Source organism: Zonotrichia albicollis, chromosome Z (genome assembly GCF_047830755.1).
Source record: "Zonotrichia albicollis isolate bZonAlb1 chromosome Z, bZonAlb1.hap1, whole genome shotgun sequence".
Lineage (NCBI taxonomy): Eukaryota > Metazoa > Chordata > Aves > Passeriformes > Passerellidae > Zonotrichia > Zonotrichia albicollis.
This window is the reverse complement of record NC_133860.1, coordinates 65,176,203-65,203,909: the sequence shown is the minus strand read 5'-3', so window position 1 is coordinate 65,203,909 and position 27,707 is coordinate 65,176,203. Positions and strand designations below refer to the sequence as shown.

The 27,707-nt window shown below is 39.9% G+C and overlaps 1 protein-coding gene across 2 annotated transcripts in view; it reads right to left on the bottom strand.

Annotated features, from left to right (window-relative positions):
• Positions 1-27,505, bottom strand: part of MTAP (methylthioadenosine phosphorylase) — a 38,855-nt gene extending 11,350 nt beyond the window's left edge. The window contains exons 1-7 of one of the 2 annotated variants that reach the window (XM_074532561.1): positions 27,357-27,505; positions 22,316-22,402; positions 14,781-14,839; positions 12,335-12,502; positions 7,118-7,220; positions 2,215-2,454; positions 1,560-1,682 (exon numbers count right to left, since the gene is read on the bottom strand). In XM_074532561.1, the coding sequence (XP_074388662.1) occupies positions 1,560-1,682; positions 2,215-2,454; positions 7,118-7,220; positions 12,335-12,502; positions 14,781-14,839; positions 22,316-22,402; positions 27,357-27,395 (819 nt within the window). In that variant the 5' untranslated portion in view covers positions 27,396-27,505. Of the gene's footprint in view, positions 1-1,559; positions 1,683-2,214; positions 2,455-7,117; positions 7,221-12,334; positions 12,503-14,780; positions 14,840-22,315; positions 22,403-26,730; positions 26,758-27,356 lie in introns of those variants that run through there. The other variant, XM_074532562.1, reaches the window with a different exon arrangement.
• Positions 27,506-27,707: the final 202 nt, after the last annotated feature.

Genomic DNA, 27,707 nt, shown 5'->3' with positions numbered 1-27,707 from the left:
GGTTTTGGTAGCAAGGGTCTACAGGGTGGCATGGCAAAAGAGACCCCTCCCTAAGCAAACTGAAGATTTTTAGAGGTGACAAACTCTAAAACTAAAACTCCATGTTTAGTCTCTCTTTGCTGTTGGTGGGAAGGAAAGAAGGGTTGGGGGAGGGCACGAAAGGTGTTCTAAAGGTTTTTGTTCTCATTAACCTCTTTTAATTCTGTTAATTTTTTCTTTATTTCTTTTAAAGTTTTGACTCTGTTTTGCCTTTAGAGTGTTTATTCCTAATCCTTATCTCACCCCGCGAGCCTTTTAACTTCTTTTTCTTTCCCCCTCCTCTGCTCAACTATAGCAGAGAAGCATGAGTGAATGATTTTTCATGGGTGCACTGGCATTTGGCCAGTGTCAAAATTGCAACATTTTTGGTGAAGAATGTAGGCAAACATGAGGACTTTGAGATAATGACATTAATTGGGAGAAATAACAGACAAAACAAGTATTAAATCACAAAATGAGGTAGAATGATAGTAGGAAATTTGTATTGTAGTTATAATGAAAATCTAGGGGTAGATTTTTTGTGCAATTTGTCTTTTTGGTTCTGTGTAATGACTGTACCTTAGATTAAGTGTAGCAATTTTTTTCTTCTGTTTAGTTTAGTAGTTTTTTGTTGTTCTAGCTAAGTGTTATATGTTGAGTGTAATTTTGATCATAATTCTTAAATATTCATAGAAGCCAGGGGTGGAATTATCCTGCTCTGATTATGGTAGTAATAAATTCAATTAATATGTCTAAGCTGAGCCTGTTTTGTTCGTGACAGTATTTGATGAATGATCCCTCCTGGGCCTTATCTCAATCCAGCCAAAAAAAGCTCACCAAGAAGCTGAATAGACACCCCAACTGTCTTCACATTGTTTCCCCCCCACTTTGTTATATCCACAAATGAATCTTGAGTATGCCTGTGAAATACAGATGATAAAAAACACAAGTAAACCTTGTCTAAGAAAAATTCTCCTTAAGAACCCCCTTGTCAATATATTTTGAAATGTTTTTCTTTTCCATATTTTTTTCATGTACCTTGGACTTAAAACCTACAGAGAACACAATTCTAGTAATTCCAAATTCATTATTACCCATATGTCTTAAGACTCTTCCTGTTCTACATATTAAAGTGTGCATAATATTTTTGGTTTGGTTCAGTTTCTTCCAGTTGATTCTTCCTTGTGCTAAGATCCAAGATCAGGGTTTCATTTGGATACTCACATTTATTTGTATCTTACTGTGTATCTCATTTATTTGTATTTTATGAACATCTTATGGTTGATGTCTCACTTCATCAACCATATATAGCTATCTGTTTTTTTTAACCTTTTCCAAAACTTCTTGTAAAACTGAAGCTAGATCTTGACAACAAAACTTGCAAGAATCATGCAGAATCTGTCCGCCCTTCTTGAATGTATTTGGTTTCTTGAAACATTTACTCTGAAACATTCTGATTTAAGCAAAAACATCCTGTAACATACACCTGTGCACACACATACACTGTCCCTGGTACTTATCAGCCTCAATCGTGTACTTACTTTCAGAGTGTGCAGGGTGCTGGTCCATTCCATGGAGCCTATCTGAGGTATGGCAGAAAGGAGTATGCTTGTAGCCTTATTTGCATTCCCTTTCAGTGTCTTTAAAACTTTATCCACTGAAACCTAGAAATACAATACAACTGAGTGGTGTGTCTCCATTTTGATGGCACACATTTTAAACACACAAATAAATTTAACTCAGAAATGTAAAAGTGAAGCTTTAGAATATCAGTCTTTTTAGATAGTGCAAATGATTTTTCCTCTGTATGTTTATGGTTTATAGTTGTGTATTGTCAACAAATACAAATAAAGCATACACATTGTTTTGTACAGAGTTGCAAAAGTAAAATCACCAGACCAATCACAGCCACAAAGAAGACAAGGCACACAGAATTCATGAGCTTCATACTTACATACCCCCTGATTGAGACAATAGGAAACAAAAGGTTTGCTAGTAGTGAGGCAGGTTCATGAAAATGAATGTAATAGCAACAACTGACTCTATTTTTACTTTCACAATAATTCATCAAGAATAACTCAAGGATTCTAACATAATTAAGGACAGATTTAGTATAGTATGTCACCTCTGATCAAAATCTACACATTCTCATTCAAATTCCTCAGGTCAACACCAGAGGAAAAAAGTTTCACTCACAGCTTCTTCATGCTCCTTCCAGCAGTCATAATCTGTTGCCATGGCAATACTAGCATAACTCATTCCAGCTTCCTTTGCAAGAATCACTTCAGGCACTGTAGTCATGTTGATAACATCGGCTCCCCAACTGCGAAAAACACAGCTTTCTGCTCGAGAGCTAAAACGTGGGCCTTCAATTGTGATCATTGTCCCCTTGGAGTGACACTGGAGGCCCAGCTTCTTGGCAGTCTCAATAAGAACCTGCAAAACATGCCAATGTTGAAGAAAGGAAATAACTCCCTTCACGCACTGCCTTTGCATTCCATCACAAACTTGCACAGAAAAGAAGTTAACTTTATACAGAGTTACAGCTGTCCAAAACCAAAGATGAGTTTTGCTTTCCTCACCCAACAAGAAAAATTAATAGTCCTACCAACAGGGATTAACTTGAACTCATCTGATTTTATTAGTATCAATTGGATTACTGCTTTCAATGCAGACCAAGAAGACTGGGAAACAGAATTTTTTATACATTTAGATTGTGCCTACATTGCAGACAGAACTGCAGGTAAAAAGCATTCTACTGAGCACTACGTTATCACATGGTGGAGACAGTGAAAACAGTAGTAAGAAATTTATATTTTGAAAGTAAGACTTTACAAGCACATAATTCAAAGAGTACCCTGGGAATCTGTACAGAAATTATTACCATGTTTTCCCCCTCCAGTGGCAGAGCTGCAGACTGGACATATAGCATGTAGTCTGTTAGGGGTTAGGTTTCCTTCCTTTTCCTCCTTTTTTACTTACACAATTTTCCCCATAAGTTGCTAGGAAACTGTAACAATTGAGTACTTAAGGAAAAAACAGGGTGCTGAAGAAAAACAAAAGAACAGGCTCAGGGGAGTGGAGCAGGTAAAGCAGGGCTGGGGTAGCTGCTAGCTCTCCTGCTCTGCGACTTTACTCTGTAGCTTCAGAGCAGGATGGTCCGAACTGCTGCTTCGGGAAGGCAATTCGCTGCTGACGCCAGAGCCCAGCTCGGTCCTGCTTCTTCTGCTGTGGGCTCGATGCTCCTGAGAGTCCCGCTGGGCCCCGGGATCGGTGCCATGGGGTTTGTGGAGCGAGGCCTCTGCCCCATCACTGCCCGTCCGGGCCGAGCCGCCATCGCCACAGCGCCCCCTGCAGGCGCGGGGGAGGCACCGCCCCCGCCCCGTCCCCGGGAGCAGCAGCGCCCCTGCCGGCCGAGCCCGGAACTGCAGCAGAGGGAAAGCGCCGCGGCCGAGCAGGCCGGGACTGGGCCCTGTTTGTGTTAATGCTGTAGTCATTGTTGTTTGTTTGCTTTATTACCCACCAGTAATGAACTGTAATTCCTATTCCCATTTCTTTCACCTGAGAGCCCCTTATTCTCAAAATTATAATAATTCAAAGGGAAAGGGTTTACATTCTCCATTCCAAGGGAGGCTCCTGCCTTCCCTAGTAGACATCTGCCTTTCAAAACAAGTCAACCTCCCATCAGCTTTTTTAGTTCTAACAAGGCCCTCATATATGGCAGAATAATCCTGACTTTCTCTCTCGGTAATCAGCCTGGATAATGCCAGTTGATACAGTTAGAATAAGAGGATACTGGCCTAGATACATGGGACTAGGAAGCCAATCACTGTCTGAGCAGGAAAGTGAGAGGAACTATGATGCCATCTATTTAAAATGCCACCAAAAAAAAAAGTAAAATATAGAAAAGAAAGCAAAAGCACTTCCAAAAATTGTGGTAGGCCAGGAGAGCCCTTCATAACACAGCAGCAGTGAAAAACCTAGTCTGACACCACTAGATGCAACTTGGCATCATGACTGTGGAGCAGCTTCCCCGCAAAACATTTTGAGAACCTTCATTCAAAACAAACAGATGCAACAAGCAACAAGAGCTCCAGTGTGTTACATGACCCTGTGGGGTGCCTCGTCCCTGGCAAGTGGATCAGTAGATTGCATAGAGCAGTGATTTTATGGAGCAGCACAACAAAATAAAGCTGGACCACCTGCATCTGCCACTGCAGATGTGTGTAAACAGGTAAGTCTCCACTGTACCTGGGTGGCAATACGTGACACACGTGCAACTTGGATGAAGTGATTGAGAGCAGTCCTGCTGAGAAGGACTTGAGGGTGATGGCTGATGAAAAACTCAACATGACCCAGCCATGAGCACTCTAGAGACCAGAAAGGCAATAGGATCCTGGGCTGCATCCAGAGCAGTGTGGACAGCAGGGTGATGGAGAGGATTCTGCTCCTCTGCTCTGCTCCAGTAGCTGATCCTACTGGAACATTGCATCCAGCTCTGGGGTCCTTACTGTAAGAAAGACTTGGAACTGTTTAAACAAATTCAGAGGAGGGTCTCGAAATGGTAAGAGCAGTGGAACACCTCCCCTATGAAGACAGGCTGAGAAATTTGGGCCTGGAGAAGAGAAGGCTGTGGGGAAACCTCATAGCAACCTTCCAGTATCTGAAGGGTTCTACAGGGAGGTGGAGAGGGACTCCTTGTCAGGAACTGTAGTGATAAGACAAGGATAACAGCCACAAGCTGAAAGAGGGGAAATTCAGATTAGATTTCAGGAAGACATTTTTTATGTGACAGTGGTGAGACACTGGGACAGGTTGCCCAAGGAGGCTGTGGATGCCGCAATACTGGGAATGTTCAAGCATGGTTGGATAAGGCCTTAAGAAACTTGTTCTAGTGGAAGGTACCCCTGCACATGGCAGTGGCAGCTAGAGCTACATAATCTTCAAGGTCCTTTACAACCCCTTAATAGTCTGTGAATCATTCTGTGCTGTAAGTTGATCTAGTAATAATCACACCTAATATTTAGATTTATTGACGCTATTAATTCTGAAGATATGAATTCTAAATATATTAGAAGAACGCTAGTTAATTACATTGTTAATAAACCAACTGACCAACTGATATGACATAACCACAGGTGAGCCACAGTATCTTTCTGAAACTCTTTAAGAAGTTCCAACTTTACTGCCTATAGGATGTTGTACTGAGCCTCAGTTTCTAAAAGCAGCAATACCCAAAATACCCTATATTATTCAAAACTTCTGAGAGAAAAAGGTAAAACTCCATTTAGATTCTCATTTAACTTACAGTGCATAAACCAACTAAACCAGATAATTTTAATGTACTTGCATAAATGCAACATATGAAGGTTTCAGATATTTTGCTGCAAAATTCCTTAAACATATTACATTCATTATTTTGGCTTTTTTATTATTACTGCACTTACCTATGAAATTCCTTTGAACTGGGATAAACTGGGCTGAAATTATCTCAACAATTTGCAGACACAGTTTCAGGAAAAAATTTACATCACTTTTATCTGATATTTTCTAATGAAGTGAAAATACTCCTTCTCAGTCTCACAAAGAGCTCAAACCCACATGTTCTTTAAAGCATCTCTCAGGCTGATCAGAATGCACAAACTAACGAGATAATGATCACATGTGAGACTGGGAAGTACCTAAATGTTTTTTCTCAGTTTGAAAAGGCACATTTCTTTGCTGGCTTTTCAAAAAATGAAAAACCCAAATAACATCTCTAGCTAGTTAACAACTGAAAGAAAACTGCTTCCTGCAGTCTCAGGAAATGTCTTATGTATGAGTGCTTGCTTTTTTAAAAAAAGGACAATGTGAAGTACTGCCAATCACCAAAGTAATAACACTTTTTAATCCATTTCTTAATAAACTCCTTGCATCTGCTGTGATATGACATCATGCTTGCAGTAGAAAGCAACTAAATACCAACTAATCTTTGCTAAGAGCATGTAGCTAGGCTCTTTTTGCAAGAAAAATGCAAAGTATTTTGCATAATTTGCTGCTCATTGAAAGAAGGGCAAAAACATGCACATGTATAATATGCAGTGCTTTGTTTCTTCATGAGACTTAGAATATCTTTAGGTCATTGTAAAACACCTTGATTCCCAAAGTGGATATGTCTAAACCAGCATGGTCAATTAACAAAAAAAGCACATGACACTGAAGAGAACTGGTGACAAAAGCAGAATAGCTCAGTAGTCCAAATGTTTGTACATGCTCTGGTTATTTGTGCCACCTGCTTCACAATTAGCTTTGTCTTGATTGCAGACAGCAGGTCTCTTAGATGACCATGACTGATTCTGCAAGTACTCGTGTTCCTCTGAAGAATGTACCTCCTTGCAGCTACTGATCAGAGCATTCCACAACACCCCAAAATACGCAGTTCAATTTCCACTTTCCTTTTTCCTCAACTCTAGGAATACACTAAGGTGACATATTTAATCAGACACACTCCTTCCAGAAGTTTATAAAGGTGCTGAAAAAAAGAGAAGTGTTTCACACTCTGTAGTCTGAAAAGTGACGCAACTGAGAGCAACAACTAAGAATAAATGGCTAATACAATTTGGCTTGTTTCAATGCTTAACATCCTAAGCCTTGACTCTCCACCACCACCCACCTCTACAATACACAAAAGTACAAATGCTAATACTGCTATTTTTGTGAATGTGAAAGCATTACTTGTTTAAATATCTGAGTATGTAGAGTGTCATTACCATAGGTTCATCTTTATTCAGAAAAAAATGGAACTAATTTCTAATTCTAACTGCTTTGTTCACTTCATTGCTTTCTTAGCTGGTTACTTGATTAAAATAAAAATCTTTTGTCCTGTTATTAAGATTGTAGGAATATATGTTGCCAACTGACTTAGGAAGACAGACACGAGATCTTTTACTTCCCATGCTTTCTAAATGTTACATTCATCCTTAATACCACGATGTATCTGAGAAACAGGATAAAGAGGTACATATTGCCTCTGCCTTCTAAGAATGCACAATTAGACTAATATATCACAAATAAGTGCCATAAAACAACATTTCTTAACACTATTACAGAATTCACTAACCTCTCTGGTTTTGGTGCAGAAAGGCTCAGCCATTGGAATATGACATACTCCTGAGAGAGTGGAATGCTGCCCATCGTATAAAGTACAATGTCTTTTAGTTGTCCTAGAAAAGCAGAAAACTTGCTTAGAGAAAACAAAAAGAGAAAGCAACAAATTGATACAAACCAAAAAACAGCATCCCTGGAAGGGGAATGAAAAAACAGGATGATATTATGACCACCTGTAATCCTGCTCTGCCTCTGTACAGACCTTTGAGAATTGAGCTGGAGACTATAAAACTGTTACTCCACTAGTCCATTGTCAATTCATTATTAAAATCTTTTGTTAACCAAGACAGTGAAACTCTGATTTGTTCCTAAATGACATAAACACCCCTACTGTGATGCGATTCTACTGCAAAACAACCAGCTAATTTATTAGTCAGGATGTAACCTCTGGGAAAACATATTAGTAATCTTTAAGAAAGGGAAGGAATAAAATCTCAACTACCACAAGGCCAGTCAAAATAGAACTTGTTTGTATCACTGCATTCCTACATCCCAAAGGACAGGAATTTACAGAAACAGCTTCTAGTATGATGGAAGTATGAATTCAACTAGAAAAAGCCTTGGAACAGGATGTTCTGAAAACCTCATTCTCAGATCACACACAACTGCAATGCCAGCTTCCAAGTAAAAGAATCCTTTTTTTCTCTTCTTTCAATGGATTGAAATGTTCAAAAATTAAAATTACAATTCAGCATGCCATTTTGGAACACATGGAACTGCTACCCACTACCACTTTACCCTCAAAAGCACTGCCTCAAGCTAATCCACCCAACTGGATGGTGCAAACCATCTGGAATAATTTTCTCAGACACTCCCTTCTTCCCTACTGTGCTTTACAGCAGAAAATAAAGACAATAGCCAAATTCAATCTGCAGTTGAAATACAAAGTATCTGCTGGTAATACTTTTTATAACAGGTCCCCAGTAAATTCACTAGGAAATATTTAAAAGAAGATTTTAAATACAATTTATATGTTAAGAGTAGGTTTGGACAAAAAAAATCCATCAAAAATGCATCAATAGGATGCATTAAGAATGCAAAGTACTGCCAACCACCAATTCTTAAGAATGAGATTATAAAACAAGAAACAGACAAATTAAAAACATCTGGAAAATGTACAGCTGTTAAAATCAGTTGAAACACTAAAATTAGTTCTTCCTTTATGGGATTCTGAAACACTGCAAATAGAATATATGCAATTTTCCCCACTTTTCTATTTTGTCTGCTAATTAATTATTCAGAGTTGGAGGAAATGGTAAAAGCCACAATCCATTTCCTGCATTATGGTATTTCAGATGCTGTTAGCCAGGCACTTTCAATCAGAAAAGCCCAAGGAAAGATTTCATATGCAGAAATATTAGTATCTGACTTTCAGATACTCTGTGTTCTTTGAAGAGAACAGCAACACCATTACATGGCTTCATAAAGAAATCCAACTATGTTTAGCATCGTTCATACAAGCTGCACGGGACTAAGCAACAACAATACGACCTATAAATGCTTTGAGCCATAGACCACCTGTGTTTCACTTAGATAATTTCTCTTCTCCATCTGTTGTAGTTTAAACCCACCTGGAAATTAAACCCCATTTAGCCCCTGTACCTGCAGCAACAGTTACACTTTTAATCTGACAATAAGGTGGCTTTTGCTCCTTCATTTTGGTTTTATCACAGTAACACAGGATTTTCTGGCAATTCTGACTGTGACTGATTCTAGGAAGCAAAATACAACCCAAGCAAATGAACAAACCAGTCATTTCCATCTGTGACAAAGAGAACCTCTATCATTTCCATCATCAACTTCATTCTTCATCCAGTAGGGTTGAATTATCAAACTACTGGTAATTAAAGAACAAAATGTAAATTCAGACTGGCATAAGCGCATGAAAAGCAATCTCAGTATGCTCTGCACCTTCAAGGACGCTGAAAGAAAATTTTACAAAAAAATTTAAAGGTGTGACAATGTTGCAGTAATTGCAGTTGCGTTTGTGACACAGAGAACTGAAACAATAAAACTGGCAGCTGTTACAAGAAGCTATTTTCTGCATCTCCCCAACTGAGTTCAGTCATTCAAGTAAGTAGTTCCTGTCTAGCTCTTCTCTTCCCAGCAAATATCAGCAGCAAACCAAACAGAAAGTATTCTAAAGCCCCAAATTAGCCTGATGTCATCAGCTGACTAACGGCACTGCAATTAACTAACAGGAGTCAAAGGTGGAAAATAATTATCCTATATTTTTAAAGTACCTTTTTAGAGAAGAGAACAGCTTTTGCAGCCTATAGTAGCAAGTGGTTATTTCTGGATTTGGAAGCAAGACGTATTTTTGTATTTATTTAATAATATGTATATTTTATTGTTTAAATACACAAAATAATAAGTATCAAGGAAGCAGAGACTATATATGGAATCAAACACTAGGTGAGGTAATGGCCTGCAGAATTAGGCTCTCAAAAGTTTGGAAATCTTACACAGTTCTAATTACACCTATTCAGTGTTTCACGCTGAAAATCAAATCTGTGCTAGGCAGAAGTTCTACACAAGCTCTTATATTGCAATCCTGTCATTAATTTCATGGTGCACATGCCCAAGGAGAGCAAATTACAGTAGCTGCCAACAGTTTTTTGCTGAGTTCTAGCTCTTCTTCAATTTCTATTCACTATTCCTTCTTTCTGCTTCACACCTATAAGGAGAACTGAGAATAGGAATTCTCCCTATTGACAATATATATATAGAGAGACAGACACTAAAAGGTATTTGGACACCAGAAGGCACTGTTTTAATGGTGGCCTGAGTAAAGCCTTGCCACCTAGACCATGACTTCCTATGTATACTGCCTGGCATGGGTTAACCACCATATAGAAGCCAGAGTACCTTTTAAGAGAAATAACTGATTGTTTCTGCAAATTTAACCAGTACCATCTTTCCAAGACTTTTAACATTGTTTGCATGACCCTGGTCTTCCATTAGAAGGTATTTCAGAAAAATTCAGTATTTTCAGACTTCGGTGGGCAACTAAAATATTCTGTTCCATGAAAATATCTTCCAATCAGTAGGACTGTTTGCATAGTGACTTATATAATGCAATCACTCTTGGACTGCTGTGAAGGACTAAATGCAGACCCGATCTGCAAAGACCTGGCAGTCTAACACCCCCTGGCAGAGAACATTATGAGAAAAAGACTTGACACAGAAATTCAGCTGTCAAAAGAGACACATTAATACAATGTATCAGTTTTCTGAATTAAACTGCATGTTGGGAATTATTTAAATATTCGTATTACACATAATTTTCCACACAGAAACATTTTCACATGCTTTTCTGAGAAGCTTTCTGGTTTCCTGATGCCATTAAACAAGTCGGAACAAGTTTCCACTTGCCCACATCAAAACAGAAACTTACTTGCCCATACAAAACACTGCTCATAAATAGGCTACACCATTACTACTGGTGACCATCTGAATAAACCTTAAATGAAAACAGAACAACTGAGGGCATAAGTAGCCTCTGGAGGTCCACATAGAATGGGTTGTCCTGGTCCATACCTAGATGGCTTTGAGTATCTCCAAGGATGGAGACTGTCACCTCTCTGGGCAACCTATGCCAGTACTCAGTCACCTTCAGTAAAAAGTGTTCACTGAGGCTCAGAGGGAATCTCCTGTGTTTCAGTCTGTTCCTACTGCCTCTGATCCTGGGTGCTGCTGGGCAGAGCTTGGCTTCTTCTATGCACCCTTCCTTCAGGTATTTCTACACATCAATGATATTCACCTTGAGTCTAGTCTTCTCCAGGCTGAACAGTCCCACTTCCTCAGTGGGAAGTCCCACTTCCTCACTTCACTCTCCTCTTAGGAGAGATGCTCCAGTCCTTTAGCATCTTTACAATCTGCTGTTGGGCTCTCTCTACAATGTCCATGTCCAAATTGCAGTGTAGAGCTCATAACTGGATACAGTACTCCAGGTGTGGTTCACCAATGGCAAACAGAGACTCCTGTCACTTACGCAGGAGTCTGCCAGGTGATAATGCAGTCAAAATAACTGGTGCTTGACTCACAATCATGCAAACCATGTCCCCAAGTCTGTTTAACATCTTTCCTACGTAAATCAGTACCAATACTAAAAAAAAAAAAAAAGTATTGTCAGCTATATATCTCATATTCACCCCTAAATTCACTCTAGTATAACAGGAAGCATTTTATGTGGGGCTTGCCCCTGCAGGCTACTTAGTAATTTAGATACACTGTACCTAAAACCTACTCTTACAAGAAAAAAAGCATTTCAGTTACACATGCAAAAAAAAAGTAGGTAAGTGAAAATTTGAATAGCACTGCAGTGCTATCCCTACTGCAGTGGGGAACAATCTAGGTCTACATGTTCAGTTGGCAATTAAATACAGCACCACAAATGCCCAATGAAGCTGCATAAGCCATTTTAAATACTTCAAACTATGTGGAATTACAAAATAAGACTTCAAGATATAATACTCCTCCAAGTATTAAAAGTAAATTTACCTTTAAAATGTGCAACCAGATCTCTGAATTATTGGTGTTGCTGGTGATCTTTAAATGTAATTTTATTTTGCCCCTAGCTTTGCTTGAATTTTTCTAGTCAATGATCAAAAAGGATAGACCAGCTGGTGTACGGAGACTTTTGGAAACAAATTTACTTCCTTATGTTTCTTAACAAATAAGATATGTAAGCATCTATTCTTGTTTTAAAACAACCTCCTCGTTTTCGCTGTTGCGCTGCATTTATCTCTCTTCTGCAGGACCTCACTATTATGACATATATTTACCTAGCTGACTCCTACTATGCTTTCTTGTACTACTCCATCTCTTTTCAGATACTTCATAAAGCTTGGAATGGCCTGTGCTTTTATTCATGTTTCTCTCCCACATCTGACAACAGAAGACATCTTTTACTTCTGAACAGTCTTCCCACAGAGCTACACTTTAGCTCATTTATGGCCATTCTTCAAAGCCTAGTACTTCTGTGTCTGTTAGAACAGAACTTCTTATAATCACATTCCCATTTCCTATCATATTTTCTTGAATGAATCTTGCTTTTTGACAGAAGAGCTGGGGCTATCATCTTATTTTACAAAAAACTTAATTTAAGATGAACATGCTATTATATGGAGTAACCCCATTTCTCCTCTTTTTCCTCCTTCTTACTCACCTGTCAATGAACTGGTCAATTATGACAAGATCACCAGGTTGTATTTCCTCTCGTAATGAGCCACAGGCAGTAGTCACCAATACATGGGAACAATTTTCTTCTTTCAATGCCCAGATATTGGCACGGTAATTGACGTTTGATGGCATAATTGTATGATGCCTTCCATGTCTGCAAAGATACACAAAGTAAGACAGTAAAATAAATCAGACTCAAATTGCCTTCCTTCTTCCAAGTAAGGAGAATTTCAGGAAACCTATTTCCCCTAACAATATTGGAAGTGGAACTGCCCATTTCTGCTACTTCTGCTATATTTTGCTTTCCTAAATGTATTGAATTTCTCCTGGAATTCAATTTAAGAAGCAGTGATATAATTTTTTTTTTATATGCAAAACTTTAAGTTCAAGATTGTGATGAAAATAACCTTAAAAATATAATTCAAATATATTTCAGCAGCCTCAAGAATAAAATGAGCATTTTTCTCTGAATCCTCTTTTCTCTGAATTTTCTCTTCAGTTCCATAGATTCTGAAACCCCTTTTCCAAACACTACAGGGAAGATTTATATGCACCTTCACGAATATTCTGCCTGTAAGCATTGCTTGTATTCTCCTACACAAAGAGCAGCACATCACAGAACATTGTGTTCTAATCTGTCATCTTTCCAAAGAAAACAGTAGAATCATCACATTTTTCTCTTTGATCTTTAAGTGATCTGACAGCTTTCATAAATTAAAAGTATGACTTCACACTGCTGCAGTATTCTTTTTCACCAAGACAGGAAATACTTGGTCTTATAAGCACAAGCTTTTGTGCTATCACTGTCTTTGCTACAGAAGCACATAATTTACATGATTAAACACATTAGAAAATTATTTTCAACCATGTAAGAGAAAAGAAGGAACTTAATTTCTCAACTGATTTTTTTCAAAGGCCAAAAAGCATTAAGAATTTGATCATTCAGGAACTACACACAACATGATGAAGCACTGTCAGTCAGGATTCCCATGTTGTCATTAGCCTTTCTGAGGCCAATGGCACACAGATCTATTGCTTTATTGCAGTTGATGTCATAATCTTCTTATGCCTTTTCTTTTCCAATCTGATTCAGAAGCCAAAACACAAAAAAAAATGTTGCAGGTACCTTAGCCCTAAAAGTAAACTCAGGAGTTTTCCATATGAATGGTCATAAATCCCAGGGAGAAGGTAAACCACAGCCAAGTTGTTCAGACATCTGTCATCCAAGGTCTAGCTTGCAACAGTACAGCAACAAGAACTTGACTTAGCAGTTCATTTGAGAAAATGAGAAAAATGTTGTCCAGGTGTAATAAAATACATGAGCAAAGTCCATGAAAGATAAGAAAAATAAAACCACAGACAGAAGTGTCACAGAGATGGCTAGCAGTCAGCAGCTTTAATGGAAAAACACTGGAATGAAAAGAATCAGGGCCCTGAGTGCACCACTGGGTCCTACGTGCCCCGGCCAGTCTCAGCCTGGGCCTCCACACAAACTGCTGATGCCTGTGAGCCTGGCTGCTCCTGCCTCCAAGCTCAGGCCCCAGTCCTCACCCCTGGCCTGAGCTACATCACAGTGTGTCAGCCCCCAGCTCAGTCTGCCCCACAGCCTTCAGACCTATCTGTACTTTGCCTCCAGAGCAGGATGGGCTTTAGACACACACTACAGCCTTGTCTCTTACCTCCTAAGATTCCTGCCTGGACTCCCTGGATGGATCCTGTGCTTGACTAATAAACTTGACTTGGCCTGCTGAGAGACGCTGTCATCAGCACCTGCTCTGACCATTCTGACCAGGTGCCATGAACTGTGTTAGTATTCTTACATTTAATTCAATAGCATGTTGGTCCCAGACATCCAAAGTTAAACCAGTGGGAAATTTCTATTCACTCATCTGCAGATCCTGCTTCCAGAGTCTCTTCAAGTATAGTAAAAATGTCTGAATAAAAATTATATAGGGAGGGAGAACTGCAGGGGATGCAGTCTCCTAAGCAATAATAGTAACAGCAATAGTAACCTCAGGGAATGATTTGGAGAGTTTACTGTGGTACCAGAGACATAGTTAATCTGGAAGCTAACATTTTCTCTATTTCACAAAGGAAATCTGCAAACATAGTGAGCAGATGAACTAATTAATAAGGTTATTAGCATCACCTATCCCCCATCAGAGCAGGTGGCCCTGCAGGCCGCCATTCTTACTGGGGTAATACCTACCACTAGATTTTTTTTACCTAACCTAGACAGCATTTTTAATACTCTCAGTCCTTGTAGCATCAAACTTGCTTAAGAAAAAACCCAAACTTGTGCTGGACTTTGCCAGCAACAATACAGAGTTAAGATCATGTCAGCATAGAAATTCAGTTCACCTAATGAAAAGAAAAAATTCTGAGAAGACTTTAAGATGTTTAATACAAACACACTTAAAATGCTCATTTACCTTGCCAAGAGCACACAGTCCACATTTTTGATCTTTCCCAAAATCAGAGCATCTGATGGCTGCAAGACAAACACATAAGAATGAGTTACTGTCTGACAAACACATTACAAACCTTTACTATCACCTAAAAATAACCACAATAGTTACAGAAGAAAATACTGGTTACCATTGTACTCTCACGTTTTCTTGAGCTCAGCCCTGTATTTTGATATGACTGGTTAGTAAAACAGCCTGGAACAGGAAGATCAAACTTGAAACAGGAAGGATTACTGTTACACAATTACACAAAAATTACACAAATTTTCTGTATTCAGACAAAAATTAACATTGCAACTCTTTACTTTAGGGCTTGAAACTGTAATACTTTCTAACATATCAAAAGAGTATTTCAAACACAAAAATAGTAGCATGCACAGGTTACCATCAAATTGGTTAGCATGACTCACTCTTTCCTGTAAACTTCAGTTTCTTTTTGCTAAATAGGTGCCATTCTCTACTAAAGCCCTCTTCCAACATAAAAACCATGTAATCTGTGCTTTTCCATAACACTCACCTGTCTCTTCTCTGTCCCCTTTCTAACCTGGGCTTGCAGTAGGGTGTGAAGAGTTCCAACCCATCCCTCACTCAACCCCACCTTCCTGAAAAACTTGCTCTTCCTTGCTGCTGGGAGTCTTGCTTTTGGGAAATGAAAGGTGATACAACAGAGAAATTCTGGTACATAAGTGGCAGAAGCAGTGTTGTATTTTCTCATCCTAGGGATTTCTCTTACTGCTACCCAACAAGAAAATACAATCTTCCTGACTACCAACCAGCCAGAACAATTGAACATTTTGATTTTAGCTGTCCAGCTGGAATGTGTACCTTGCAACAGAGACAGGTCATTGTGCCCACGAGAGGCAGCCTCCAAGTCATCAATCACCATTACAATAAATAATTACAATTAACTGCTCTATGGCTGCATTCTGCCCCTGGCCTTCAGGGATCTGAAATATGCTATGCCACAGCTTTCCTTTTTGTTAAAACAGCTACTAACAATACCATGGTTTATTTACTGATCACAAGTTTGCAAGTGTCTTGACTCACACATTTGCATTTACAAATATTCTGCTGCCAGGTATTTGATAGAAAAGAAATAAAATTATAATGCTAGATGCAAGATTTCAATTAGCATTTATTTTACAGTTGTTGATTTTATTATACACTTGAAAATTTGCAGAGGTTGACAGTGAAGTGATATAGGAGTCCCACGTTAAAGATACCCATTTCTAAAAATCCCATCATCTTCTACTTCCTATTGCACTGCTCTTTTTGGTAATTATTCATTTGAAAGCTCTCTAAAGCACCATAACTTACTCAATCACCAGGGTTGAAATTCTGGCAGACACTTATTACTTCTTTTTTAAAAAACTGAATATTCCAGAAAATTTATGCTTAGAACAGTAGTTATCCTGACTTCTTCTTCTTTTTTTTTTCACATATCCATTTAATATTAAACTATTGATATTTAAGTGCTTAATCTTTACCTCACATACAGTCTTCTCAAACAAACATGGCTTTAAGAGCGAAATTTCACACAGGGCAAAACCCTTGCTGTCTACTGGCCACAGCAACTTGCATTGCAACATTCCATAACAAGGAAGATCCACAAAAATTAGCACTTGGGACTTTGTTTCATTTACACACATTTGCTGTGTTAAGTAATAAGCATTTATTAAAACTGGGAACTTAAGTCCCCAAAAGACTACAAAAATACTCTTAAAAACTAAAGAGGATTTCCAGCAAAAGTTCTTGCCTCCCATTAAAAAGGCCAGCAAACTAAACACTGGGCTCTTTGCTTTATAAGTAACAGATTAAAATTTATTCCAAGAGGTAGATTTAAATTTATACCCATTTTCGAAATACTTAGGGTAGTTTGATATTCATTCCCATTACAGAACTCCCTTGAATTCTGGCATACATTGACGATGCAAAAAGAACATAACAGCTTTGAAATTCACAGGCTTCAAAATCTAGTTGCTGTAGCCAGGGTTTCCTTCCTTATCTGCTCATATCCTAGCACTTCAAAAGGCTTCAGGATGGTTGTGTAACAGTCTGACAGACATGTTTGCATTCTGCACGTTTTCCACATGATTTACTGAGTATCTTTCTGGCACAGCATTTCTAGAAAAATGAAGAAAAGAGAAGAAGAAGAAGAAGAAGAAGAAGAAGGAAGAGAAAAAGAAACACTTGGAACAAAGAGAGCACAGCTAAATGATGGATGAACACTTTAAGAAAAGAATTGCAGATACTGCATCATGCTTCATTAAAAGACATTAAATAAAGATCACACAATCACAGAATTGTTAGGGTTGGAAAAGACCCATGGAGGTCTGCTAGTCCAGCCTTTCTGCTAAGTCAGCCTCGCCTAGAGCAGGTTACACAGGGATATATCCAGGTGCTTTGAGTGTCTCCAGCAAGGAAGGCTCCATGACCTCATTGGCCAGCCTGTTCCAGTGCTCTGCCACCCTCAATGTAAAGAAATTCTTACTCATATTGTGTTTTAGTTTATGGCCATTACTGCTTATCCTGTCACTGAGCACCACTGAAAAGAGTCTGGTATCATCTGCTGGGCACTGACCTTTAAAATATTTATATGTGCTGACAAGATCCCCTCAGTCTTTTCTTCCCTGGACTAAGAAGGCCCAGCTTCTGCAGTCTCTCCCCGTAAGAGAGGTGCTCCAGACCCTGAATCACTTCTATGGCTCTGCCAGACCCTTTCCAGTAGCTCCTGGTATTTCTTGCACCGAGGAGCCCAGAACTCAACCCAGCACTCCAGATGTAGCCTCACCAGGGCCAGGCAGAAGGGGAATCACAGCCCTTGACCTGCTGGCCATACTCTAGCTGCTGAACCCCAAGACAGCATTGGCCCTCCTGACTGCAAGGGTGAACTTGTCATCCACCACCCCAGGTCCTTCCCCAAGAGCTGCTTTCCAGCAGGTCAGCCCTCAACTGTGCTGGTACTTGGGGTTATTCCCACCCCAGGTGGGAATTCAACCCCAGGTTCAGGATTCTAAACTTGTCCTTGTTAAATTCCATTAGGTTTCTATATGCCCACTTCTCCAGACTAAGGTCCCTCTGAGTGGCAGAAAAGCCTTCGGGTGTGTCAGCCACTTCCTCCAGTTTTGTAACATCTGCAAACTGGCTTAGGGTTCATTCTATCCCTTCATCCATGTTGTTTGTAAAGAGATTGAATAGCTGGACCAACTATCGATACCTGCATAAAGTTACAGAAACAGACATTTCAAACCACATGTTAACCATGTAACATAGCTAATGTATACTTCCATTCTGCTTTCTTTCTCCCACTACTTCTTTCCAAGTGCTGTACCTCTCTTCTACTATCATGATCACAGCCAGGAGTGATGATAAAATAGTAAAAAGTTTCAATGGTACAATTTGAAATCAAAGTGCTAATACTGTATTTTTAAAGGATGATTTAATAAAAGGTCCAATAAAAAGTTCTCAAACATTAAAAATTCATATATGTCTTTAACTACTTCCCTCTTTTCACAAAATATAAGTATGATATACCCTTTGTTCCAAAACAGAAAAGGAAGAATAAAACCCTGGGCAATTAACCTCAAATTACTACAATAACAAATAATCGTAATAAATCCCCTTTGTCTGTAGTGTAAATATGCATGAAGTACCATTCATGTCTTGTCTACAGAATTAATTTTTCCCTTGGTCTCCCTTCTCAGAGGCTAGTTGGAACAGAAAACAGAATGAATACAGAACACTCATGATGAAAAATTACTTCAGAGGTTCTGCAAGCCTCCACTCAACCTGTGAACTAGTTTAGGTACCAAACAATGTAAATTATTTTGGGGAGGTAGAACAAGAGATTAAGTATTATGTTACATGGTCAGGTTTTCCTGATGCATCAGGTTTTCCTGATGCAAGCAAAAATCACTCAGTTGAAAGGTGGAACTACCCCCTGCTTTGTTTGCCAGATATATTTCTGACCAGAAAAAAACCACAGAGCCCCTAGAATAATTTTCTAGAGTGGGAAGATCTCTTGCCCGCCAGGGAAGGTGATTCAGAATCAAGATCTATCATCCAGAAAGGAAGAGAATCTAACTGAAAATATATTCTGACCAAAGCTTTTAGGAGCTTCAAAATTCAATGGTGAAGATAAAATTGCTTGGAACAGCATTTATTATCCTGTAGGAGACTAATTTTTTCCATATCTGGAGATAAAATCTCAAAAGTTTTTCGGATATTTTCCATAGAATACTAAATTTTTGATGCATTGAAAATGGTGGAAGCCAAGGAGAAAAGACAGTTGGAATATTAAGAGCTGTAAGTATACTTAGTTTTTTTAAAAAAACCTTGTTTTGCATTTTCATTATTACTAATGTAACTTGATAGATCATAGAGGACCAATGTCAACATACAGAACAGCAAAAAATTGCCATAATAGTTTCTTTTAAACCTTTCCATATTTCCCACATTCCCAATGCTAAATTTTGTAGTTAAATGATTCTTAGGATTCAAGAAGGCCAAAGCAGAAGACAATTCAAGAACTCTCTATACAGAAAAAGTAAGCTGTTATTCATGCTTTAAAAGAAAAGAAAATAGCATTTTTTCATTAAAGAAAAATGTATTTTGCTGCTGTGAAATGTCAAAGGTGCCAAGGAACATCTACCCAGAAAGCTTTTCAGTCAAAAATCTTTTGCCACGAGTTTCCTTGTTTTGAAACTTAAGAATTAAAAATTTAAGTGAAGTGGAATTATACACTTTGCATTTTTTACATGACAGAAGGAAACAGACATACATTCTAGTAACTATGCCTTGCAATTTCCTCTTGACATTCATTCATTCTCATTCTTCCTAGCTTTGCTTGAACTAAATAGGTTGATGTTTCATGTCTATTTCTCAGGAAATCAAAGGCCACAAAGTTCTGAAGTTTATTTAAATTAAGCCCTTTACTTCTTAAAATTTCAGGCAGATTATGTCTTCACTGATTTCACAGCTCTATGAAAAAGTATCTTTATGGCAGAAAAGTCCCAGTTTGGTTTTACTCCAGTAACAATCAAGAACAAAACAAACCTTTAGGAAAAAAATAGTAACAAAATACAAACTTTTAAACTTTTCCAGGCACGCTTGGAAAAAAATAAAACTGCCCTCTAGCATTCAGCAATAGCTATTCCCCTCAACTATGTAGCTCTAAAATGAGTGGTAGGTTGTGTAACACCTCCTTCCTGAATACTAAATAGTCTCAGCAGCAAAGTAAGTGAATATTGATCCACCTACTTTTAATTAATAATACTAATTGGATTTCAACCAAAATCCATTGCACTTTGTGCAACTGTAACTTGTGGAATAAGCTCTGCACATCTTACACTAAGGCTGATCCATCAGCTGCTGAACTGCAAACTGCATTTAGTCGCTGAAGTTAATGTGATTCTATGCAGGAGGAAATCTACATTAAACAACTATCAGGTCAATGGCGTGATTATCAGAGGTTCAGATCTATAGAAAGAAGGAAGACAGGCTATTACAGGTAAAAAGATAAAACCTCCCTGTTTGGCTGTGCTGTCCTTCTTTGACTGTGTCCTGACTCCATTTAGGTCAGTTAACAGTCCCAATTCAACTCAGGACATTATCTCAAATTCAGGCTTGGATTCATACCATGGTATCTCAGTTCTATTCTCATCCCCCTCACAAAGAGAAAAAATATTTACGAGCTCTTATTTTTTAAGTTCAGCCTATGCTAAATATGTAACATGCAGGCTCAGACACAGGCAGTCAATTGATCAAGGTCTCTCACAATCCACAATAGGCACCAACATTGTTTTTTTGCTATTTATGTTACATTCTGTGAAGAACACAGAAAAAACCCCCAAACCACTAGATAAGCTATTTATTAGTTAGAAAAAAAATAGTAAAAAAGCCCTCTGTACTGACCAAAGCTGCATGGCCAATGAAGATTATTTCACTCCTTTGTGCAGGAGCCATCCTGCAAGTATTCCTACTCTTCTCAGGAACACTGAACCCTACTGTAGGCCACTTACTGCACTGCAGAATTTGCATTCCCCAAATCCTGTGACACCTCAATGCTGTGACAGAACAGATCTTCAAATTCCGTGCTGCCACTGTGCTCTTAACTCTAATCTGAACAGAACCCTGTGAGGGAGAAGTGTTCTATCTGTTCTACATAGGAAAGCTTCAGTTTATATCTGCCATAAGCATAGTATTACTTCTGCTTTGTCAGCAGTCTCCAAACACATCCATGCTGTCATGAACATCCATGATTCTCAAGAAACAGGAAATGCAATGGCAACTGGTTTGGTTTAGCCAGTGGATTCTCCTTCAGACCAAAGCTGGCTACTTTTGGAAGCCAGAGTAAAGAAAACAGAGGAGGTAAGTTCCTTCCCTTCATTCTACTACAATTTGTTAACTAATTCTGAAAGAGGATAGAAAAGTCAAATGCATTCTTGTGATTATGTTTTCACTTCCTTTAATACACTCCCCTTCCTAATGGTGTGGATACAAACTCCTCTTGCTCTTTATACTCCATTTTAAACCATTTTTGAGCGGAGGCATGGATTTGATTTTCAAGCACACACCATACCACTGAGCTTTCTGGCAAGCTTCCAGTCACAAAATAGCACTTGCTATCAGATACAAGATTTTTTTGTATGTATACCAGCATACACTGATAGACTGCATAAGATATAATTCCAATGACAATTATAAAGCACCCAGACTCCCCATGTCCTATGACATGATTTCCTATGATCCAGTTCTTCTATGAGCTTCATGTGACAACTAGAACATCCCTACCCCTCAGCTTCCTGCCTATAAAACTCCCTCATCCTTTGTCTCGCCTGGTTGTACTATAAATGCCTTGTGCCAGGAATTGTCCTTCAAAATGTACCCAGCACTGTGTATAGAGCAACAGCCCCAGCCACCTCTCCCTTCTGCTGAGGAAAAGGGCAGAAGCAATGTAAAGGAGAATTGTTTAGGTGTACCAGCCTCACAAACACCGTTTCAGAGCTTAATTTTCAAATGATGTGAGTACAAACATGATCTTACATTGGCATGTAAGACATAATTCATTAGTTACAGGGAAAATGGTATCTCATATACCTCAAAGGAGAGTTTTCTGCAATTCAGAAAATCCTGGTCCAGGAACCAATCTGATAGATAATATATGTCATGCACCAGCACAAAATTGAAAGAGAGGGTTTATCCCTTGATTGCAAATTCAGCAGTGAGTTTCTAAATTCATCCAATCTACCAATGAGAAAAGGTACAGTCTCCTTTGCACATAATCTTTGCAATAATACATTGTTTTTGCAAACTAAGAATCCCACAATACATAGCAAATAAAAACAGTTGTGCCAGCTCCTTTATACATTCATTTATACAGGTGCCAGCTGTGCCACCTCCTTTATACATTCATTTATCACTCTGAAAATTCTTAAAGCATGCAAACATCTTAAGAATTGGCAAAAACTTTCAGTAATAAATGAAAAGATTATACAGACCTTGCCATAAGGAGTGTCAACATATTTTTCTGTTCTTCCTTCTAAGATATCCGGATCATCCAGGCCAGTTCCACCAATAATTCCAATCTTACACAGAAAGTACATATTAGTCTTCTTGCAATTCACATTTAACTGCATGCTTGAAAAACTAACCAGGAAGCTACAAAATGTATCTTCTTCTCAGGATGAGGATAGACAACAGATCAACAAATCATAATATGCTCACCACACTTTTCCAGAATGCAAATCTCAAATACCTGATTTTAAACAACTGTATTTAGCTTGCCAATTTCTTACCCCATGATTCTCCTCTTTAAGTACCAAATTAGAAAAAGCTATGAAAAAAATGCACAAAGATGTGCCATTAAACATTTATTTCCAATATATAAATTAAGACTATTTGGGAATACCTGTAATGAGTGAGAAATGCATGTAGAAAGCCCATTAAAACAAATGGTTTTTGTTTATATAGACAAAAAGTCTTACATATAACCACCATACTGAATATCAGGCTGTCATAGTTTTAGCCCAGCTGGAAGTTAAGCACCACACAGTCACTTGCTCAAACCCCTCTTCTTTCCTCCTGCACTCTGGTGGAACAGGGAGTGGAATCAAAGTAAAACTTGTATGTTGATATAAGAAAAGCTTAATGACTGAAAATAAAGTAAAACATTATAACAAGGGTAAATTATGTAATAATAATAAAAAAGGGAAAAACTAGCGATGCACAATACAATTGCTCTGCACCCACTGACTAATGCCAGATCCTATCCCCAAATCCGGAATGGTCACCCTCTGGGTAACTCCCTCAGTTTATATAGTGGGCATGACATTCCATGGTGTAGAATATCCCTTCAATCAGTTTAGGTCACCTGTCCCAGCTATGCTCCTTCTCAGTTTTGTTTGCGTACCCCCTCCACTCCCTCCCTGGCACAGCATGAGACAGGGAAAAAAGAAGTCCTTGATTTAGGATTAACATGACTCAGCAAAACCCAAAATATCAGTGTGTTATCAACACCAATCTCATTCAGAATCCAAAATAGAGCACTGGAACAGCGACTGAGGGGAAATTTTTACTATAGCCATAACCAGGACACAGGCATTTCTCTACGGTATTACACCTCCAAAAGAAACAAAACTTGGTGGGGAAAAAAAAAAAATTAGTTTTTTGAGCTGACTCAACAAAATCTAAGTTTTCCCATTTAAAATCCCATTTGTGTTTTTATTTGCCTGTGATTGCATATTCCAGCTAAGAAAAATGCATCTGATTTTTCTTGTTTCTAGTTCATCATTGAAAAGTAACTTGTCTTTTGTCTCTCAAGGGATAATTAGATTTTCAATCAAGTGAAGATCTTTCTGGAATTCAGAACACTTGTAACTCTTCGGACTGAATTGTTATTGTCAAGTTTTTCGCAACAGAAAGCTTAGAAATTAATTAACTTAAAAGTTATGTCACCATGTATCACACATAGAGAAAAAGAGTGCCTCTTTTTTTTTCTTCAGTGTGATCAGTTGTTGCAAAGTTTGTATCACTTTCAAGTTGAATACATATCATGACTCATTTGCTTCAAAATCTGAAACCATGACTGATTTGCTTCAAAATCTGAACCTTTGTGACATAACTTATTATCCTGACTGAAAACTTTCCAAGTAAAACTTCCAGACTCCAACATACAACCCCTCCTGCCACAACACACAGAGAGCTGTTTCTTACTCCAGCTTTTTCTTACTTTCACACTCGTAGAGATCCCATCTGTTCAACCACTGTATTAGCTGGCTCATTAAGCGCTTCTTTTCAGCAGCGAGAGGCCCTGTGGTCTTGGTTACGAACACCTCTTTAACAAAGCTTTCCACAGCCGGCGGCGCAAACGCGGGTACATGAAATGGTTACAATCGGCCTCCCCCTTCCTTCTGCTACCCCCCTGTGGAGCACGCGGAGAAGCGCAAAGGAAAACAGCAGCGCCGACCCACGCACTCCGACCGGGAATACACACACGAGCTCAAGGGAAGACACAGACCACTGTCTGCAGGAATATTGATGGGTCTGTTCCCGTGTCACTCGTGCTGCTTAGCTACCGCAAAGGTTCTGACGTGGATTGCTCATGAAAATCCTGAAAACTACGTACAGTTTAGGATGAATAACAAATTGCCTTAAGAATTGTGAAAGATCTGCAACAGGAACAACCACAAAACTCAAAATCCAGAAAAGACTATCCTTAACAATGTTCATGCATATATTCAGTAAACACTGATGATTGCTACATTGCCAGAGGACAGGACCAAAATGGCGCCTTTCTCTTTTTTTTTCAATCTAGGAGGGGAAAAAAAAGGTTCCTTCAGTCCCTTTACTGGTTTTAGCTGGGTATAACACTAGTGGCCTATGACTTAGGATACAAAAGGGAACTGAACTTTTACCTCTAGCAAAGTGAAAGTTGTTGGGACTGAGGAAAAATGTGCAGTGCGGGAGAGAGTAGCACAGATGCACAACATGAAAGTTACTTTGGAAATGCAGTGCTTTAAGGTTATTATAAACACACAGATCGATTACAGTAACAGACTGTTCCTGTACAGAAAGCAGCATGCCCGGCCTCTGGCAGCATAGGCCTGGTGTGGTCGCTCTCACATTTGCTCTCAGGCTCCATAACTCAGGGGCTGCAGCAGCATCAATATGTACTTTGGCTGCACTGTTCGGTACCTGCCCAGGATTCTACACCAATAGCTCTGCTGTCAGAAATTGCAGGCTGCAACGAGCTTGCAAAACATTCACAGCTCCCACGGTGCAGAACCCAAAGCACAGATGACCCAGACTATGTTGAGCTTGTTGCGCTTTCTTACCCACTGCAAACTTACCGCAGTGGCAGTCAGGCTACCTGAGGCAACCCTGGCTAGAGAAATGCTGGGCTCACTTATAATTCACTGGAGAGCTACTTCAGTGGAAGGAAAGTTAGGTAGCAGAGATTTCTGAAGTAGCTGCTTCTCCAGCCATGTAATGTCAGCTTGGAGCTAGCAGCTCTAACCCTAAAATTAATTTTTCCTGACAGTTATTTTTCCTCTAGCTTATATGATCTCCAGAAATACTATTTGTATCTGGGAACTAAACATAAAAATCTCATTCCATACTAAATTCGGCTTTCCAAATCTCCTAGTGAATTATCAAAACGAATGCAAATGCTCTAGGCTCAGTGGGAGAAATCCTGGCTCCGGCCAGGACAGGATTAATTTTTGCAGTAGTCTGGGAGGGCCATGACTAGGACCTGGACGTTATTCTACATGACCTAGTATCATTTTCCAAAAACAGGGGAAGGGGCCTGGGGTCAGGGTAGCATGACAATTGAGTATTTTTGGGCTGTGCATAGTGGTGAGCAGTTGCATATTAGCTGCTCACCTCTCCCAATTATATAGCTGTTATTACTGTTTTTCTTATCTTATTGTTGTTTCTAGTAAATTGTTCTTATCTCAACCCATGATCTTCACCTTTTGTGCCTTCAACTCTCCTCTCATTCTGCTGCAGGGGATGGGATGATGTGTGGAGTGACTTCAGTGGGAACACTGAATTGGAGAGCGTCATGTCTAAACCACAACACCCCGGTGAGGGGTGCTGACTTCTATTCCCAGCTGCCAGCCCAGGAGCTGAACACATGGGAAGGCAGAGAGGATGTGACCAAGGAAGAAGAGTTTCACCTTTCCTCAAAAGCAAGAGAACTGACCTCACACCTAGGAATGACTTCAAGAATGGAAAGATGTAAGACTGTATTCTCCATTCCAGACTTTGCATCCTACAAAGGGACACAAAGGATATAACTTGTAAAATTTAATGGAGCCTGTATCAAAGGCAATCTGGAATTAAATCTCAAGCAAAATGGCATTACAATACAGTGAATCTCAAACAGTGGAGTGAAGAGCAACAGAAGTGAAACCTAACAAAAAGTTATCACAACAGTAACTACAAAAATCAAACCCATTTCTCATCAAAGTCCAAGAAACAATCACACTAACGGGTGTATGCCTTTCTTCATGTGGTGTTTGATGAACTTCTCAAAGGTTTAAGTGAAAGGCATAGTGGTATCTCTGTAGTGACTGCCTACACTTGTTCACCTGCGGGTCTTAAACTAGTACATATCATGATCATCTATGGGGCTTTTTGACAACTAACCACACACAAATCCTTCTGTATTCTTCTCTGTATTTTGGGGATACTGAGAAAGGGATGAGGATAGCATTACAAATAATTTTGCTTAAAGAAGACAAACATCAAGCTAAGTATAAGTTGTACTTTAGAGAATAAATCTGTACACTGAAGACGGGTTCTAACTGTTTTCTACATCCAAAAGGACTGGGATTTTTTACTTCATGGCAGAAAAATAATGCACAGTATGTGAAAACTCAAATTTCAGCCTGAGTACCGGCCTGCTCACCTCTGGTGCCATCACCGCTCTAAGCAGCTCTTCAAACCCACAAGAAATTAGTCTTAAGAGAGGAAGTTTTGCATTGCTTACTTCTACCAAAGCTTAGAGCTCCGTGCACGTTTAAAAACAGAGCCCAGAGCTACAGACCCGCCACGATTCCTCTCAGTGACAAACCAACACACCGCACGTGGGTCAGATAACCGGGAAAGGCGATTTCTCCGAATTAAAAAAAAAAGAAAAAAGAAAAGAAAAGAAAAAGAAAAAAGAAAAGTCCCTTCCGGGACGGTCGCGGGCGCCCCAGCACGGGCCTTGGCGAGGGAGCGGCGCCCCCCAGAGCAGCGGCGCCACCGCGCTTCCGGGCCCGCTCCCGACAGGCGGCGCAGCAGGAGGGTGGGAAGCCGGCAGGAAGCGGGGAAAAATGCAGCGGGCAGGAGGGGAGAGAAGGAGGAAGGAAGGAAGCAAGCAGAGACGGCAGCGCCTCTCGGCACGCGGTCGGCAGCGCCGGGAGGGCAGCGGCACGGCTCCCGCCATCTGGCTCCAGCACTCGCCCCGAGACTGCGGCGGGGAGGGTTTGCGGACGACGATGGACGCCACCCCCTCCCTCCTGAGGCACCGCTGGGCGGAAGCACGCTTACCTTCACAGGCACGGAGGCGGCAGCGGCGGCGGCGGCCATGCTGGCGGGAGGGCGGGGCGGTGCCGCGGGGGCCGCGCTCAGCCCGCCGGGGAAGGGCGCTGCCCGCCGCTAGGGGGCAGCACCTGCCCGCGCTGTGGCCCGGCAGCGCCGCGGGCCCGGGAGCGCCGGGCCGTGAGGGGAGCGGGCGCCCTGCCGTGCCCAACGCCGCAAACCCGTCGTGCTTGCTCCTTAATCCTTCCCACCTGCAGGCTCCGCGGCGACTCTGGGAGCCCCTGCTGCGTGGAGCCGGAGTGGTGCTACGGGAGGTGTGATGGAAATAGTTTGTCTACCGGAAGGTGCAACTGTGTGCTC